Here is a 17,212-nt window from a genome sequence, read left to right as displayed (position 1 = left end):
TCCCTTGTATGCCTTGGTTTCTTGCAATAAGTACACCACAAATTGTCTTTGTTCTCCTTCCCTTGGTTATCTCTACCCGAGTGTTTAGGCAGATCATTCTTCGACTTCTCCTGATTTGTTTTTGTTGCTAAGGCTGACCCATCCTTAGTATGTGGTTCTAGCATGACACCCCTTCGACTTTCTTCTGCTCGGATTAATGAGATTGTCTCTTCTAAAGACGGTGTATCCTCCTTGCCGAGAATTTGGATCCTAACTTGATCAAATTCAAAATTCAATCCTGCCAAAAAATCATATATCCGATCCTTCTCAATGAACTTCTTCAAAGTGGCAGTATCATCAGGGCATTTCATCTCAATTACTCGATAGTGATCCAGTTTCTGCCAAAGATTTTGCAACAGAGTTGCATAGTCTGTGACAGATTTGTCTCTTTGTTTAGTAGCACCAATTTTTTCCTTGATTTCATACACAAGGGCAGCATCACGGGCCTTCGAGTATGTTTGATTGATATAGTCCCAGATTTTCTTTGCGGTATTCAAGAACATGCAAGTGTCACTAATCGTTGGGTCCATGGAATCCCATAGCCAGGACATAATCTTGGAATCCTCCTCATCCCATGCGGTAGAGGCTGGATCCTTTTTTTTCTGGTTTGGTTCCAAGTAGGTGATTAAGCCTCCCTTTGCCCTTTAGATATGTGCGGACAATTTGGGACCATTTGAGATAGTTCTTCCCATTGAACCTGTTGGATGCCCGAATATTTTGCAACTCTCCAATTTTCTGAACTGCATTGGATTCTTCGGAAGGGTTGGAAAATCTGGATATAGTTGTTTCGGACATTGACATGGTGGGGAAGAGAAATTCGCAGCAATTAAGGCTAGAATATGCAGAGAAGGAAGCCCAGAGAAGAGAAAAACGGCAATGAAGGCTATCCCAGAAAATTCCAAGATACAGAGGCTGAAGAATAGTCGGTTGCATAAAAAAAACCAGCTGGGTAGGGAGGCCTCACGACATAGAAACAGGAATCCAATTGAAATTCCTGTGGATAGAGACAGAAATCTGATTAAAATTCCTGTAGGGAGACGCCAGCAGCAGAAAATCGGCGGCAAAAGAATCAGTGGGAGCGGCAAAGGAATCAGCGTCAAGGGGATACAGGTAACAGCGGTCGGAATCAGCGGCTACAGGGTGGAATCCTCTGGGGTTTCGAACCTGTATCTGAAACCATTTGGTAAATCAAAAAGGAGAAAAAATAATTTTGTATTTCCTTCTATTTTTGAATTGATAATACATGGTATTATATAGGAGATTACATGGAGAAAAAAATAGGAAACTGACTCGTTCCTAAATCTGGAAACTATTTAACTAATTCCTTCAATTTGAGAGATTACAAATTAATTCAAATTCCCTCTATTTAAGTGATTACAAATTAATTATAATTCCCTTAATTTAAGGGATTACAAATTAATTCTCCCAACCTTATTTCCATTTCAGACACACCTCGACAATTATACATATGTATTAAAGGGTAATCCATAAGATGAGCAATAAATAAAATATTTTCCTAAATTTCCGCAAATACCATTTCATAAAAAAGAGTATTATGATCTCAATTAAGTAAGCAAGCTAAATAAGGTTGCAAGCGTATCAGTGGGTGATATGGGATGGCAAGAAACCATGCTTACAGGATCAAGCTACTAAGACTTCTAAAGTTATGTAAAATACACAAATAACTAAAATTTTACATGATCATGCAAAATATCAATTAATGTTTTATTAAACATCAGTACTTTGCTAAGGCAGATAATCATAAATTTACCCACATTAACTACGTTATCACCTTCTTGCTTAAATTACATTTTTTACAAATACAAACAAGAGTTTATTTTTAACACAATCAAATATTTGAAATCAAGCAAGGCCACAAGCTACCTTTAGTTTCAAACAAAATCTAAACCTGAATTACATCAGATGATGCAAACTAAAATGAAATTTTAGTCAAAATATGTTCAATTATAAGTATTACCACTTCAAATGTAACAAAGTGGCTGGTCTCGCATTTCAAAAAAGTACCTTTAGTTTCAAACAAAATCTAAACCTGAATTAACATCAGATGATGCAAACTAAAATGAAACTTTAGTCAAAATATGTTCAATTATATGTATTACCACTTCAAATGTAACAGAGTGGCTGGTCTCGCATTTCAAAAAAAAAAAACCATCGTAAGCCATTTTATTTTTCAAAAAAAAAAAGCACAATCACCTTCTAATTACTGCAACATCACTTATATTAAAATTTGTCCCAAGTCTTCTCTTCAATTCCAATGATGTCCAACTTTTACAAGATAATTTGAATTTGTACATAAATACCCAAAAACTTGAGATGGTGCAAGAAACCACGGGTTAAATTCCAACATGACAAATTAATAAACTATTAGGAGGAACTAAACTGCATAATTCTATCTCATCATCATCATTACCCACATCCCCAATTTGGGTATGGTTATATAGATCTTCCACCATTCTTCTCTAGTGTCATGTTTATCTAGTTCTATCAACTAGTATTCTTCACCATTGTCTGGGTATTATTAGCAAGCACTACTACTAAAGCGTAAATAGATACAAGCAATAAAGGAAATAAAACAGATCTGCAGTTCCAAAATAAACAGAGAAACAAAAACAGCATTTTAGTTTCTAGATTGCTTGACTATTTGACAGTTAATAAGATCTTCATAATTAAAAAGAACAAATGAAAAAATAGAATGAGTATCTTACAAGAATTCACAAATATAAGCCTAATGCACTTCAACAAACATTGTCGCTCAAAAAAATACTGACGCAGTACCTTCAAATCAGAAATGAAATCAATGTTAGGCCTATCAAATCTCAAACAAATACACTGCTATCAGTTTTATGATATAAGTTGCCATGCAGGAATACATCGACATAAAACTGTTCTAGGAATCTGAAAATGCAAGGGATGATAACAGGCCGACAAAATGGCAGAAAATTACTCAGAAAAGTAAAATTGATGCAAGATGAAAAGCAAAGACGATAAAAAATGTAAAAAGCTCAGGGAAAACTGATGCCAGATAAAAAATTTTAAAAGAAGCAATGGTACACATTACCCCCAACAAAACAATGTTATCTGACGCAAAGAAGAAAATAAATAAGGAAATGCTTCAAATCACATGGATAGTCCTCTGTCAGAAATTCGAAAGAAAATTCCAAATAAAAGTTAAACATGAGAGAATGGCTATTAGGGCAGAACTAATAAGCTCTCAAGGTTGATAAAGCTCCAAGCCAACTACTTAGTTCTCCGTACACATAAGGGAAATCCAGAGAAACCCTGTTTTTCACAACCTGAGTCCAGGAGACGTTACACCCCAGAATGTATATAAATTTGTTTTCTATGCATAATTAGAGAAATTTGTATATAGGCAACAAGAATAATAAAAATAAACAAGAAAAAATATTTTTTTCATTAAATCAATAAAAATTACAACGGTAATCTAATAACAGAATAGATCAATATCTAACAAGAAATAAAAACAGAGAACTACAAAAAATAAAATTACCGAAACTGAAATAAATTGAAAAATCAACACCTGAAAATTTATTGTTAAATAAATTGCTCGTATGGTGATACTCCACCAAATGACCTAGTATAACTTACTATAAGGAAATACCAAGAGGTGATTTTGACGAATCAAATCCATAAAACAACCGGTATTTATTAAAATATAAACAATAAGATATTGAGGCATGCAATATGAACTACAAAAGAGGACAATTTATACATGCACACACAAACACACACAAGTTTGAAGAATTGAGTCGAATACTTTAATAGATATGAAATGTTGGCTTAAATACAGCTTGCTCGAATCCTAAACTTATTAAGGTAGTAACACCATATCTCCTAAACTTAGGAAAAAAATAACACTCATATCTCCAAGATGACAAAAATCAAAACAAATAAGTTAAAAAAATAAACTCCTATAACAATATGGAAATAACATTAAATAAATAAAATTTGAATAAAACATATATCACTCCCCACAAAGTCGAAGCATAGATGAATCATGTTCAACTTGGACTTGGAATCATCAAACAACGGGGGATAAAGATTTTTTGTGATAATATCGGTCGGTGGACCGGCAAATGGGATAAACCGAACATAAATATACACAGAATCGAGATTCTTCTTAATAAAGTGATGATCAATAGCCACATGTTTGGTACGATCAAGTTAGATCGCAGTATGAGCAATGCTAATGGCAGCCTTATTATCACAAAAAACATCAGATGAATGGTGGTCGGCATATGTAACAAGCAACATGATGTGCAACCAAAGGACTTCACACACACACAAAGACTGAGCTAAACTCGGCTTCAGCACTACTACAAGCAACAACGAACTATTTTTTACTTTCCAATTGACAAGGTTCCCCAAACGAACGAAAAATAACCCAAGAAAGATCGTCGTGAACGAACCCGATCCAATCAGCATCCGTATAAACCACAACAAAGCGAGAGGTATGACAATTGAACAAACCTGAGTCCGATGTCCATTTTAGGTAGTGGAGGATCTGATAGATAGCGATAAGATGGTGCTCGTAGAGGTCATGCATAAACTGACTTACGACACTAACGGCGCGACAAATGTCTGGGCGCATATGGCCAAAGATAAATGAGCTTGCCCACGAGGCATTGGAAGCATATTTTGTTCATCAAAATGGCATTAAAAACTTCAAATAATTTCTCATTGGGGTCCATTGGGACAACTACCGATTTACAAAGAAGTATATTAGCCTTGCCAATAAATTCATTACAAACTTGCATTGGAAAAGGCAAATGCCCCGAGAGGATCAAGCTACTTCTATGCCTAAGAAATGTCGAAGGTAACCCAAGTCATTAATCTCAAAAGATGCGGCAATGATTTCCTTGAGAGTCTCCAAAATTGGCAGATCGTCACCCATGAGCATGACGTCGTCGGTAAAACATGAGGATGGCAATACGGTCACCAGACATATGGCAAAGAAACAACATATAATCAGATTGGGACAGAAAGAAACCATGGCCCAATACAACTTGCGGCACTTGCCAAACAACACCCGTCGGGATTGTTTCAATCCATAAAAAGACATCCACAATCGACACACTTATCCACGAGAACAAGTCAAGTCAAATCCCGAAGGGAGAGATATATAAACCTTGCCAGCGAAAACGTCGTTCAAAAAAGCATTCAGATTCACGGCTAGGGATAACAGGACCCAAAATGCATTTAATTTAACAACCGAAGCAAACATCTCTTCATAATCAACCTCATAAATTTGTGAATATCCATTGGCAACCAACCGTGTCTTTTTGCATTCATGAGTCATCGGAGTTAAATTTCATGTTGAAAATCCAACTACAACTCATAGCTTTCTTTCCAAGAGAGAGATCAAACACGTCCTAAGTATGGTTACGACGAAGGGCATTCATCTCGCCCATGACTGCAACCTTTTAGTATGGGTCAGCTAACGCCGCCTCAATAGTGGATGAGAAATAATGATACATCAAAGATGTGGCAAATGCTTTGTAGGACAAAGATAGGTCGAACAAGACATATTTCTCCATGGGATAAAGAGGGTGCAGTGTGCATGATTGTACTTGTTTGTGTAACTGAATAAAGAGATTCAAAGCTTCACCTGGATCAGAAGTGACGCTTGTAAGCATCGTACCAGGGACGTCGGGAGGAGCGGACTCCCAGAATTGAGCGAGGCGCGGGCTCGATGGTAGGAGCATTTGGACTGGTCTCAATAGATATTTGAACAAGTATAGACACGAAGAGGGTGTAGTGGTGTTGGCCCAGTTGGTGGTGAATCTAGCAGGGTCGAAGATGCGTCAGGAACAGTGGTTGTAGGAATAGGAAAGATGACCACCATAGTTTAGAGTGGAAACAGGAACAGTGTCCAAAAATGAAGCTCCCCCTCACTTGAGGCGGTGTTTGGGAAAGATACATTTCAAAAAAGAAAAGAAAAACGACATCATCGTTAACATAGATTTTATTGGCAGTAGAATCAAAACACAACTTTTTTTAGTGGTGAAATAGCCAAGGAAGATAATAATTGAGTGGGGATTAAATTTACTACGTGTCGGGACTATGTTTCGAACAAAGGTTTTGCGATAAAATATTTTGGGCTCTAAAGAGAAGAACCAGTCTTGGCAAAAAAACATGACATCAAGATGGATAATGAGGTCCGAAAGTTGTGGATTTTTGCGGGAACTCTATTGATGAGGTTGGTAGGGGTAAGGACATAGTCATTCCAAAAATGCTTAGAAACATTAGTTTGAAACATAATGAAATCAGCAACTTCAAGGTGTCTACTTTTTCGCTCAGCTACATTGTTTTGTTGGGGGAAATTCGTACAAGGTCTATCATAAAGGATGCTCTTACCAACCAAGAATTATGACAATATAGAGTTAAAGTTCTGAAGGACTTGAAAAGTGCATTTGAATTGAGTTAGAATGAAAGAGTGAAAATTTTTAAATCTGACAACAACTTCAAATTTACTATTAACATATACACCCAAGACTTTCGAGTGTGACCATCAATGAGAATAAATAACCATTGTTTATTGGTATAGCTCGAAGTTTAAGAGGATCCTCAAAAGTTACAATGAATAAGTGAAAAAAACTATGAATGGGTGTGCGAATGAGAAGGATATGACACACATTGATGCTTAGTTAATTTACAAATTTCACATTTAAAGAAGATAAATTTTTATCAATAAACATCAAAGAGTCTAATTGTTTTAAATAATGAAAGTTGAGATAGCCAAAACAATAATATAAAAGCATAATTGGACATGAGTGCTAGCGTCATCAACTACGAGATTGAGTGTTAGCGTCATCAATATTATTTTCTTGGAAAAAATTGTCCGACCACCCACTTAGCAATTTCAATCATTCTCCCTAACGACAATCCTGAAAGACACCAAAATCAGGGGAAAAAATGAGATATGCTGTCAAAATCACATATTACCTAGCTGACCAACAAGAAGTTACACTTAAGCAAAGGAACGTGTAACACAGATTCCAAATTCAACATAGCTGCTCGTAAAATTGACCATTTACCCGTAATGGAATTAAAGGAGCCATCAGCAATTTTAATTGTATCTCGCACAAAGCAAAGAGAATACATCGAGAGAAAAAAAAGAACTCTCAGTCGTGTGTCCACGAAACCAAAAAAACAAAATCAGCGAGAGCCATAAATACATTGCCTTGACGGACATAAGAGGTCAACGGAGGAAAACTAAAAATAACCAAGCAGCTCAATCAAATGTTTCGCCTAATTCTTAATAGATTTCGACGAGTCCGAAATGGGCAGAGTAGGTGTCAGCTGAGTAGTTGTGGATTCAGGGGTCGTTAACGAGACCTATAGCGGCTTAAGATTTGGCTAAAAACTTATTTGTTGGTTTCCCGTGGAGCTTCCAATGCTTTTCATGGGTTATAATAGGGTTTGTGGCAAAAATCACATGTGGGGTCATTAGCTCAAAATCACGTAGCAGAGTATAGAGTACTCTTGGAGACCAAGGCTGACAGCTCGCCTAAAGTAGTTAAGTTTTCGAGCATGACAAGTTTTCAGCTTTCTTTGCGGCGAATCTCGGTGAATGCTTCCCAGGTTAAAAAAAGAGAGTCGCAGCCAAGTATATAGCCGCAGACTTCATCGAGATCCTTGTTCAGGCTAGCCAGAAATTTAAACACATGATCCTTGCCCAAAATCTTATGAAAGAGGAAAAGATCTGCGGATAGCAAAACATACTATAATACTAAGCATTTTCTTTCTTAATCATTTGATGTTAAGAAATTGAAACACATTATCATTCTCTTTCTTAATCATTTGATACTAAATACATTTTGTCTTTTATGTGTGACCATACCAGCATCAATATATGGGATCGCATCAAGACTTCATAGCTAAACATATTTCGGTGAGAATGGTACTAGGATGTGAGATTTCCTATGAAGTTACACAATTGGGACAAAGTCGTGATGACAATAAGCCAAGGCAGACAATATCTCAAAAGGTGAGAGTTTGCGTTGTTACAGATGGTCCCGAAGATAAGAATATCTACATAGTGAAACATTATGGGATAAGAACTGACAATGACGCATACTAAAGCAAAGATTGTGCAAGCAAAATGAAGCTAAATTCTCAAACATCGAGACATGTTTTGGTATAATTATTGGATTTTCAACAAAAACTCTAGAATTAAGTGTGCACATACAGAAGCACTCCTAGAAAGAGTGATAACCTAAGAAGTTACAACAATGGGGCAAATTGTGAGACTGCTGGGCCAAACTGAACAATATCACGATAGTTGCTTTTACACTAACAGCGATTCAGGAGGCTCTCTGTAACGCCCAAATTCCAGAAATCAGGTAAAGCTCGGCACAATTGAAAAAGTACCCAAAATTTTTCGTCTCCCGCATTTGATCGAAATAATCTTATTAAATTCTACGCATTAAATCGATTAATTCAACATAAAACACCATACGTGAATAATGAATGGTTTGAAAAATATAAAATAATAAAGTTATAAGTTTAATTAAATTAATTAAACTTTATTTAAATCGTAAGTATTTCCTTAACCCTTTGTTATTGTAGCCAGCCGACATCTCTTAGGCTTTTTATTTCAATCAATCAAACGAATAGGGCAAGAATTTGCGCATTCTTCCCCTCTCCCTATTTTCTTTCTCTCGAACTCCCCCTCTCCCTGTTCCTTTCATGCTCGGAAAAAGTAGGCGAGCCCTGTGAGCCCTGTGAGCCCTGCGAACCCCTTGCTAAAGTGAACGGGACAAACAGGCAGCGAACTGAACAGACACATGGTGGTTGCAACTCGGGACTTAGGGCTCCGTGGTGAAATCCAAACGTATGAATCTCTCTCTCTCACCATTCAAAGCTTGCATTTCCTTCCTCACAATTTCTTATTGAAGTTTGCCTCGTTTTTCGTGTTTTTCTAGTTTCTGAAAGCTGTCAAAGGCGTTGATTGTGTGTCGGAAGTGTGGTAATCGTTTTACAAGCTTCCAAAAGGGATTTTAGCACGAATTAGATATGGGCAAGTAAAGTTGGAGGTAATGGGAAGAAAATTAGTTGGTTTTTGAAAGCATATTTATGTCGAAAAGCCCCTTTGAGGCATGTTATGGGGAATGAGTTATGTATGTTTTGGGTTAAATCATGTTATGAACATGAATTCCATGAATTATTATAATTTCTACGTTCCCTGGGTTGTTTATACGAGGCAGTGAGCTTGAGAGGAGCGTGTGGACACTCGTCGTATGACTGCTCCATCTAGTTAGATGAAATAATAGTATTAATTTAAGAAAAATAATCTTATATAGGTTTGCAAATGATTTCTTGTTAGTCATTAAAGTATTTAGACTTCATGCATATTGTAGATGATTACCTACTTAAAATGTAAGAATGATAGTAGACATATTTTACTACAAATATAATGCTATGTATACTATGATGATTCATAAATGTTATGTTATACTTTGATATAATGCAGGTATTCATTTATGATTCATAAATATATATGAAATATCAATGAATGTATGTTACAGGTATTATGCTATAAGAAATGACATGAGTAATGAATGGGTAGACTATTACATACAGGGATGTATTCCCGACACCTGATATTTATATGAGGAAGAAACTCTAGAAACCGTTGGTATTAGACGTGACAGAACGTTAAGAAATTGTAAGTATCAGAGGGGTTGTAAATATTGATATGTTGAGGGAAGTTCAACCTTTATCTATTGTTTATATGATCTTTAGGGCATTATGAAAAAACTTGTTTATATGATCTTTAGGGCATTATGAAAAAACATGAAAATAGTTAAACTTTATACATTAAACAAGTGACATTATTAAGATATGATATCTATCAAATGAATGAACATGCTTTTGATTATGGTTATGATTTCATGCTTACGAACTACACATTACACTGTAGTCTTGAATTTTGTACCTACTTTCTCATGCAAGCATGTATGCTTTATGCAGACATGTATAGTTTTCTAAGAGCATGCATATTAATTCTTTTTCATGTGTAAAATCTTATATTAGCCCTAATAATTCTCTGAACTTATTGTTGTTCATTCTTTGTTGTTGCCTTCAAAGTAAAGGCAACAAGCACCGGGGCGAGTAGCCAGGTGTGTCATTGTACAGCTTTTGCACGTTAATTTTGGGAGCTTTGTATATAAATTTTGGGTAAGTATTTTTATTATTTTGGATTTAGCAGCTCTATAAAGTTTTCATGTTTTGGATGATTTAAATTTCATGCTTTCGAATATGTAATTAAAATGCAATGTATCATGTATGTGCGGTGATCCAGTTAAACTAATTCATCACCAACTCTGTTCTGATTATAAAGTTAGGACGAGTGTTGGTGAGAGTTGATCTGACCCAATCGTCAGCCTCTGTGGCACCCAGCCGACCCCTAAAAAGAGGGGTCAGTTGGGGTGTGACTCTCCAACAAAAATATGATTAATGAAACTATAAATTGATATATTAGATTAACCTCTTAACAAGTTTAATTGCATTAAGTAATTTTGGACTTGTGAACATGCATGAAGTAACATGGAAAGTTGCAAGCAATAAAACACAACAAGAAGGCTACAAAAAAGATGGATGAAAAGGCATCAAGAAAACATCTCGTTGCAAAACGCTATTTAATATAATGCATCCTTGCCAAAAAAAATAATCCAAAGGGAGAGGATTATTTAGCTTGCCTTACCTAACCTTCTTTGCTTTCCATTCCTCTATGAGTATCTAACAATTAGACAACTACCTACATGACACAGAAGGCATAGCAGGATTGTAGACATTCATCGGGAGATCAAATGAACAACAGCAACAACTCTATATCCCACTAATTGGCGTCTGGCTACATGAATCTTTTTTCTCCATTGTGTCCTATTGATTGTCTTATATAAGAAAATAACATGAAGCAAAGAAAAATACCAAATCAAAGACTTAAAGATGTTGAATTTTCAAGAAATCATATTGTAAAAACATCAAGAAAGAACACATGAAACTTAAACCTAAACTTACTTGGGATTGCAAAAAATGGATCCACAAAGCAAAAAAGAAAGAGCGCAGAACTATAGAATATATAACATAGCATATTTTAGTTCATTGAGTTAGATTCAATTTAGTTTGATAGATTGAATTGATAGAGAGAATTTGAGTCCACTTTAACTTAATATGGCATAAATGTTGTCAAATTTTGTTCATATTGGCTCAATCAATCTTCATAAAATACAATTGGTTGGCAAGCTAAACAAAAAATCTTCCTCCTCTTGTAGGCAATCACCAATGTCGGATGAAAGGAAGTGAAAATAGCCTAAACCACAAACACCTCCGACCACCTAAGGACCAACCAATTGGAATCCAAAAATGGATTTAAAGCGAGTTGCACATTTGTAACCTCAATTAGCAATGTGACCTTAAATTGTAATAAATTTTCAAAAAATTTCAAATTTTCCTTCATTTAGTCACCATGCTTTTTATGCTCTAACTTATTGCAAGACAGTCTCAAAATATTCCCTATGACGAGAAATAGTTCATCTCTTTATTTGTAAGCAGTGATACTCATGCATGCTTGATCCAAATAGTAAGGCCACAAACCATCATGAAACTTTTCCATCAATCTATCAAGCAAATTTTTTAATCACCATCACACCTAGGGCCCTGACGTCATTGTAAAATTTCCAAGTTTTCCGATCAACCAACAAAAAGGGGTTAACAAAGATTAAAAATCTGTTTGAAAAAAAAAAGATGAACAAATTTATTGATGTAAAAGGAACCCCATGGATATCAGAGAGGAAAATGAGGAAAATCATCAAAAAAAAGAAAAGAGAGAGAGAAAAAAGAATAAATGAGGGGAATCTTTTAAGTATCATCCAGGCAAAAACTTAAATAACATAAAATACTATAATATTTTAAAAATAATCAAGATTTACTTTTATGTGTGTATTGTGCTGCATTACTCCAATAACAAGTGTTATTTTGTAAAATGCAAGAACAAGATACATGAAACAGAAATTTTGTTGTCATAGTTTAAAATGTGTACTCTTTAATACATTTTAGTAAGATATAAAAAAGGAAAGTTATTTTGAACAATTTGTATGCATGTGTATTATACAACATCCAAATTTACCAAGTGTTTTCTGGGGTAAATTTATATGACTACAACTAATAACAGCTGGTGATAGCAAGTCGTTTGCTAAAAATACAATGAAAAAAACTTGGATCTTTAAATATAATACATTATGCAGCGATGGGTGACAATCATATATATTGCACTTACTAAAACACAATGAACAAGTAAAGACAATAAATAAGAAAGAGTATCAATATATTCAAGATTATGAAGAGAAATATAGTAGCATTACCCACTGCAAAAAATCTTGCGCTTCAACATAATCAATAGACTTATCATGCCCAACAAATCTGCTAGCCAAAATGTACGTCTGCACCTCATCCAAGCACTACAAATACCACATAATATAATCTCAAAAGTTAATTTAAGAATGTTAATAAAAATGTTGAAACATATCCAATGAAAAAAGAAGACAGCAAGTCATTGCGATTCTATAGGTTTGTGTTAAACAGTTGCCTAGTTGGTGAACAGTACATTATTATTATGAAAAATTTATATACGTACCACACAATTCTTATGTATTTACATTTACATATCTCACACCTAAAATCTCACACCTAAAATTTTATATTTACATGCATGGCACTTTGGTGCTTTAAACCTATTTTCACGAGCAGATGGTTTTCACTTTTAAGAAATGGTAATAGTGCTAACTTTTATGTCATATTGAAGATTTCAGTGCTATATGTGTAAATATGAAAGTTTAGGTGTGAAATATGTAAATATAAGAATTTTGTGCCATGTATGTAAATTTTCCTATATTTTATCAATTATTAAAGCACAAATCTTGTTAACCTTGAAACAAATGGAGATGAATAGAAATAATGTTAGAGCTCAAAATCATTTCAACGGCCATTTTCATAAATGCAAATTTTAATCAAATAGAACTAAAATAGAAATAATCCAAAGAAAATTTGTAAAAGAATTATTGAATTTCCATATTAGAATCTTAAAACCGATATGACAAAATAATTTACCTAAGTAAAATTAATTGACTCCATAAAAGTATTTGATATAGTAAAAATAATATAATAAGAAGGTCTTATTAATGCACTAAAATTCTCAAATAATTTTTTCTTATTGAACGTTCATATCAGAAAATAAAGATCAGAAAGTGTGGCTTCAAATTAAGTTAATCAGTGAGTCATAGAAAAGTAGAAAATTATACATTTCAATATTGACAAAAGGTAACTTAACAACTACGTGTAGATTAGATCTCACAACTTATAGAGATTAAATACAAGCTTTATCTTCTAAAATGACGATCCAATTAATACTTATTCATTTAGTTGTGTAAGATAAAAGAATCAGAAATAATGTTAATCTAAAGGAAGCATACTTTATTATTTCTTGTGCCCCTATACGACAATGACACTAACAAGCCTTTATCACACTAAGTGGGGCCGACTACATGAATCATTTTTCTCCATTGTGTAAGTGTCATATTTTCATTTAGTTCAAGAAAATTAAGATCATTTTTTATTCAGCATGCCCAACTCTTTTGATGTCTACATTTATCTTTCTCAACATACGTTGAATCTAAAACATTTACTCTCATGATTGGATCATCAGATGGTCGATGTTTAAAGTGACCAAATCATCTAAAGCTCTCACTAATATTGTCTGCCACTAGAGCCACGCCAACCCTTTCACGGATATATTTGTTTTTCATTTTGTCTTTGTGTAAAGTCTCTCATTCACCTAAGCATTCTCATCTCAGCAACACTTAACTTAGTTTTATGCTTCTCTTTTATGGTTCTTGTGGGGCCTATATTGAAGATAATTTATAGGTTTAAACATACAAAAGAAATTTTTGAAAAAGAAAAAATTCATTACACATGCTTCGTTCAGCAAAAGATATACCCATTAGCCCTCTTTAGAAAAATTAGCATGGTCCCCATATGTCAATTAAAGTTATAATTAAAACCCTTAAGTCAATATCTAGTCTTCACATAAGTCCCTAAAAACTAGCAATGCTAAACAGGGTTTTGAAAACCAGACCGAACCGATCCAACCTGGATACAAGAGTGGCTCTGTTGCGGATGGGAGCAATAACTGGATTAGCAGTGAATCGGCGTTGAGCAGCTCGAATCGTTGGTCCAACCGAAAAAACCGTTCACGATTTAAGAGAACCGCTCATTCCCATTTCTGTCACTCGTCGTTTTGTGGAAGAATATAGTGGCACGGTGAGCAAAGAGTGGAAAAGCAAATGGGTGAAAGCAATTCATATGAGGCTCTACGTGGGGAGTTTCCAATTGAGCCAAAAGCATTGGGAAGAGCAGTCAAATATATCATGGGATATCATGCTGGCATGGTAGATGAGGTCAATAGGAATCTCGAGGAAATTAAATTATAGAAAGAAAATTGCACTAAATTTTACTCATTTTAAGCTCTTTCAACATTTAATTTTTATTCATTATAATTTTTTTAAAGTTATAATGAAGTGATACTTATATTTCATATTTCGATTTTTTAAAAATCAATTATTAAATTTTGAAATAATTTATCATCAAAATTATTGTGGTGTTTGTTACTTAAATATTGAGAAGTTTATTTTATATTTAATAATTAATTTTTTTAAACATCATTTATGGCATATTTAAATAAACTTCTATTTTATTATGTCATCTGGTTGAACCCGGTTCAACCCCGATTCACCCTTTGAACCTTGAATCTCTTCATTTACCAGTTCAATGTTCGGTATGTTTTTCACAACCTTGATGCTGGGTGTACTTATGTATGCATTTTCGTGAAATAGAAATGGAGAGGAAAAATATAAGATATTGGTTGGATCCTCCTAAGAAAACATGACTGGTGTTTCTTTTCTTTACCCTGACAAGTCATTTGCAATAGTTACTAGCATTGATGTATTCCAAAAAATGTAAGAGATGCACAACTTAAGATGGATAAATAAAATGCACTATATTGTTTGAGAATAACATAAGTAAAATGTGTAAAAGGAGACGGGAGAGTGCAGTGGCATGTTTATCCATGGATTCCTGGAGTTCTAGAAAATGCAGCGCCACCAGATTCTCCTCCTGAATACAAGAACTCCCACCGTTGACTCCAAAAAAAATGTTAACAATAATGATGTTTATTGGGGGCAAATACATCTTTTTTCTGCTTTATTGGAAAGACTGGCACCTTAACGGGGGCATGCCAGTCAAGCAAACCGGGTTTTCGACATGCAAATACCATTCAAGTCCACTCTACTTGGGAATTAAGCAAAAATAAAGACGGGGAACAGATTTTGAAAGATTTAGCATCAAGCAATGGCTTTGATGTTAAAGAACTGTGATCAATTCCGACAACTTGCATTGATTCACTATTTAATATTCAAACGACTTTTTAGCAGTTAAATCACAAATACCAGTAATTTGCTAGCCCGAAGCGCGGCTTCCCTCAACTTCGGTTTTATGACAAGGCTGTGTACTCCGAGGAGTAACTCGTTCGAATCCAAGGCACGCCTAGATGCCTCATTTGGGGCCTTGAATCGTGAAACAGAGTCCAAGAACCAGGCGTGATTTCTCTTTAGCTTATTTGCCAGATTATCATCAAGTTCAGAGAAAGAAAGAGCACTTTCAAGCTCTTCTAGGAGAACGACGAAGGATTCCCACCATAGAGAATCGTCTAACCGCTTAGAACCCATTGACGTGGCAGTGGCAGGCAATGCGATGGTGTCCGCTGCGGCTGAGGTGTGGCTGACGCTGCCAGTAACGACGCCGTAGGAGCTGGCTGACGCAGGAGTGCTAGCCATGGCGGAAGGCGAGGGGTTGTGGCCCTGAGTTCCGACTGATGCGAAACCCTAGTTGGGGCTCCCGCGCTTTTGTATAGTTTATTATTAGCGGCATTTACGTACGTACCACCAATTCTTTAGGGAATGCCAAAGGGTATAATTTTTCTTTTTGTATTTTTACAGACTTGCATGCCTACCCCTAGGCTTGTAAGGCTTGTAAAAGAACCAATGCACCGTATAGAGAACTCTAGTTATGCTCAGTTAAATGTCTGTTAGGGCAGCTGAAGCTTCTCAATTTTTCGCCCTAGAAAGCTATTGCAGATAAGTTGCTAAGCGGAAACTAACTGTTTGTTTATTGTGTTGTGTGAAAACAACTGTGACGCAGCTGTTTTTGAAAATATGATTATTCTGCTCATGTTTAGTAAAACAGTTTAAAATACAACTGTAAAAGTCACATATTTGATGTTTTAGAAGTAGAAATTCATTTCAAAACAAAATAAAAGTTCAGTTACACAACTCACTTAACAATGAGTACCAAAATGGCTAAAGAAAAATAAAAAAAAAACTAATAAAATTACAAGTAAAATAAATATGATATTAATTTTAACATAACCGTGATGTATGTCTCGTCCTAAACTGTCCTCCAATGAATTAGTAAATAAATAAATTTAAACAATTTTTAAAATCTCAAAGCTTAAATAAACTAAATATAAAGCTAGTCAAACATATTTATTTATGTTCACTGACAAACCCATTTGTTCTTCAACAAGTAATTTGGTAAACACTCGATATTAAGTTCGATAATGATTTGTATCATATGTTATATATTATTTACATTAATTTTAATTAACTGTAATTTATTTAATTATACAGTAATATATTATTATATTAATACTATTTTTTAGATTAATTATTAGTTAAATACTTGTTTTATATATATATAACTGTTTAATACATATTTATTTTCTTAAATTATTAGTGTTAGATGTGAAAACGCATAAAACTTATGCTTTGTATATGAAATGACTCTTACAATTAATTTAAATCCCCCGCAAACTTCACTTTTCTTCTGGCCTCTCACAGTTTTGTCTTTTCAGGTTTTCCCCAAAACATACGAAATTCTGAGTTGTTAAGGCGTGCAAGAATTGAAGGCAATGACAAGATAGTGGCATCCAAGGATCTCTGAAACTTTAATTTCACATATCTCTCATTTTCACTATTCTCATAAGTTTGACCCAATTAAAATGTGGTGTTGAAAAAGT

General features: G+C 34.6%; 1 protein-coding gene across 1 annotated transcript; it reads right to left on the bottom strand.

Annotated features, from left to right (window-relative positions):
• Positions 1 to 2,765: 2,765 nt before the first annotated feature.
• On the bottom strand, positions 2,766 to 16,096 carry LOC110025457 (the record flags this gene model as incomplete). Its single annotated transcript, XM_020725947.1, is given in 3 exon segments — positions 2,766 to 2,835; positions 12,447 to 12,542; positions 15,585 to 16,096. Coding segments are annotated over 3 exon segments (553 nt in total), but the record flags the coding sequence as incomplete, so codon positions are not given.
• Positions 16,097 to 17,212: the final 1,116 nt, after the last annotated feature.

Source organism: Phalaenopsis equestris, unplaced genomic scaffold (assembly GCF_001263595.1).
Source record: "Phalaenopsis equestris unplaced genomic scaffold, ASM126359v1 Scaffold000299, whole genome shotgun sequence".
NCBI lineage: Eukaryota > Viridiplantae > Streptophyta > Magnoliopsida > Asparagales > Orchidaceae > Phalaenopsis > Phalaenopsis equestris.
This window is presented reverse-complemented; position numbering and strand designations above follow the sequence as displayed.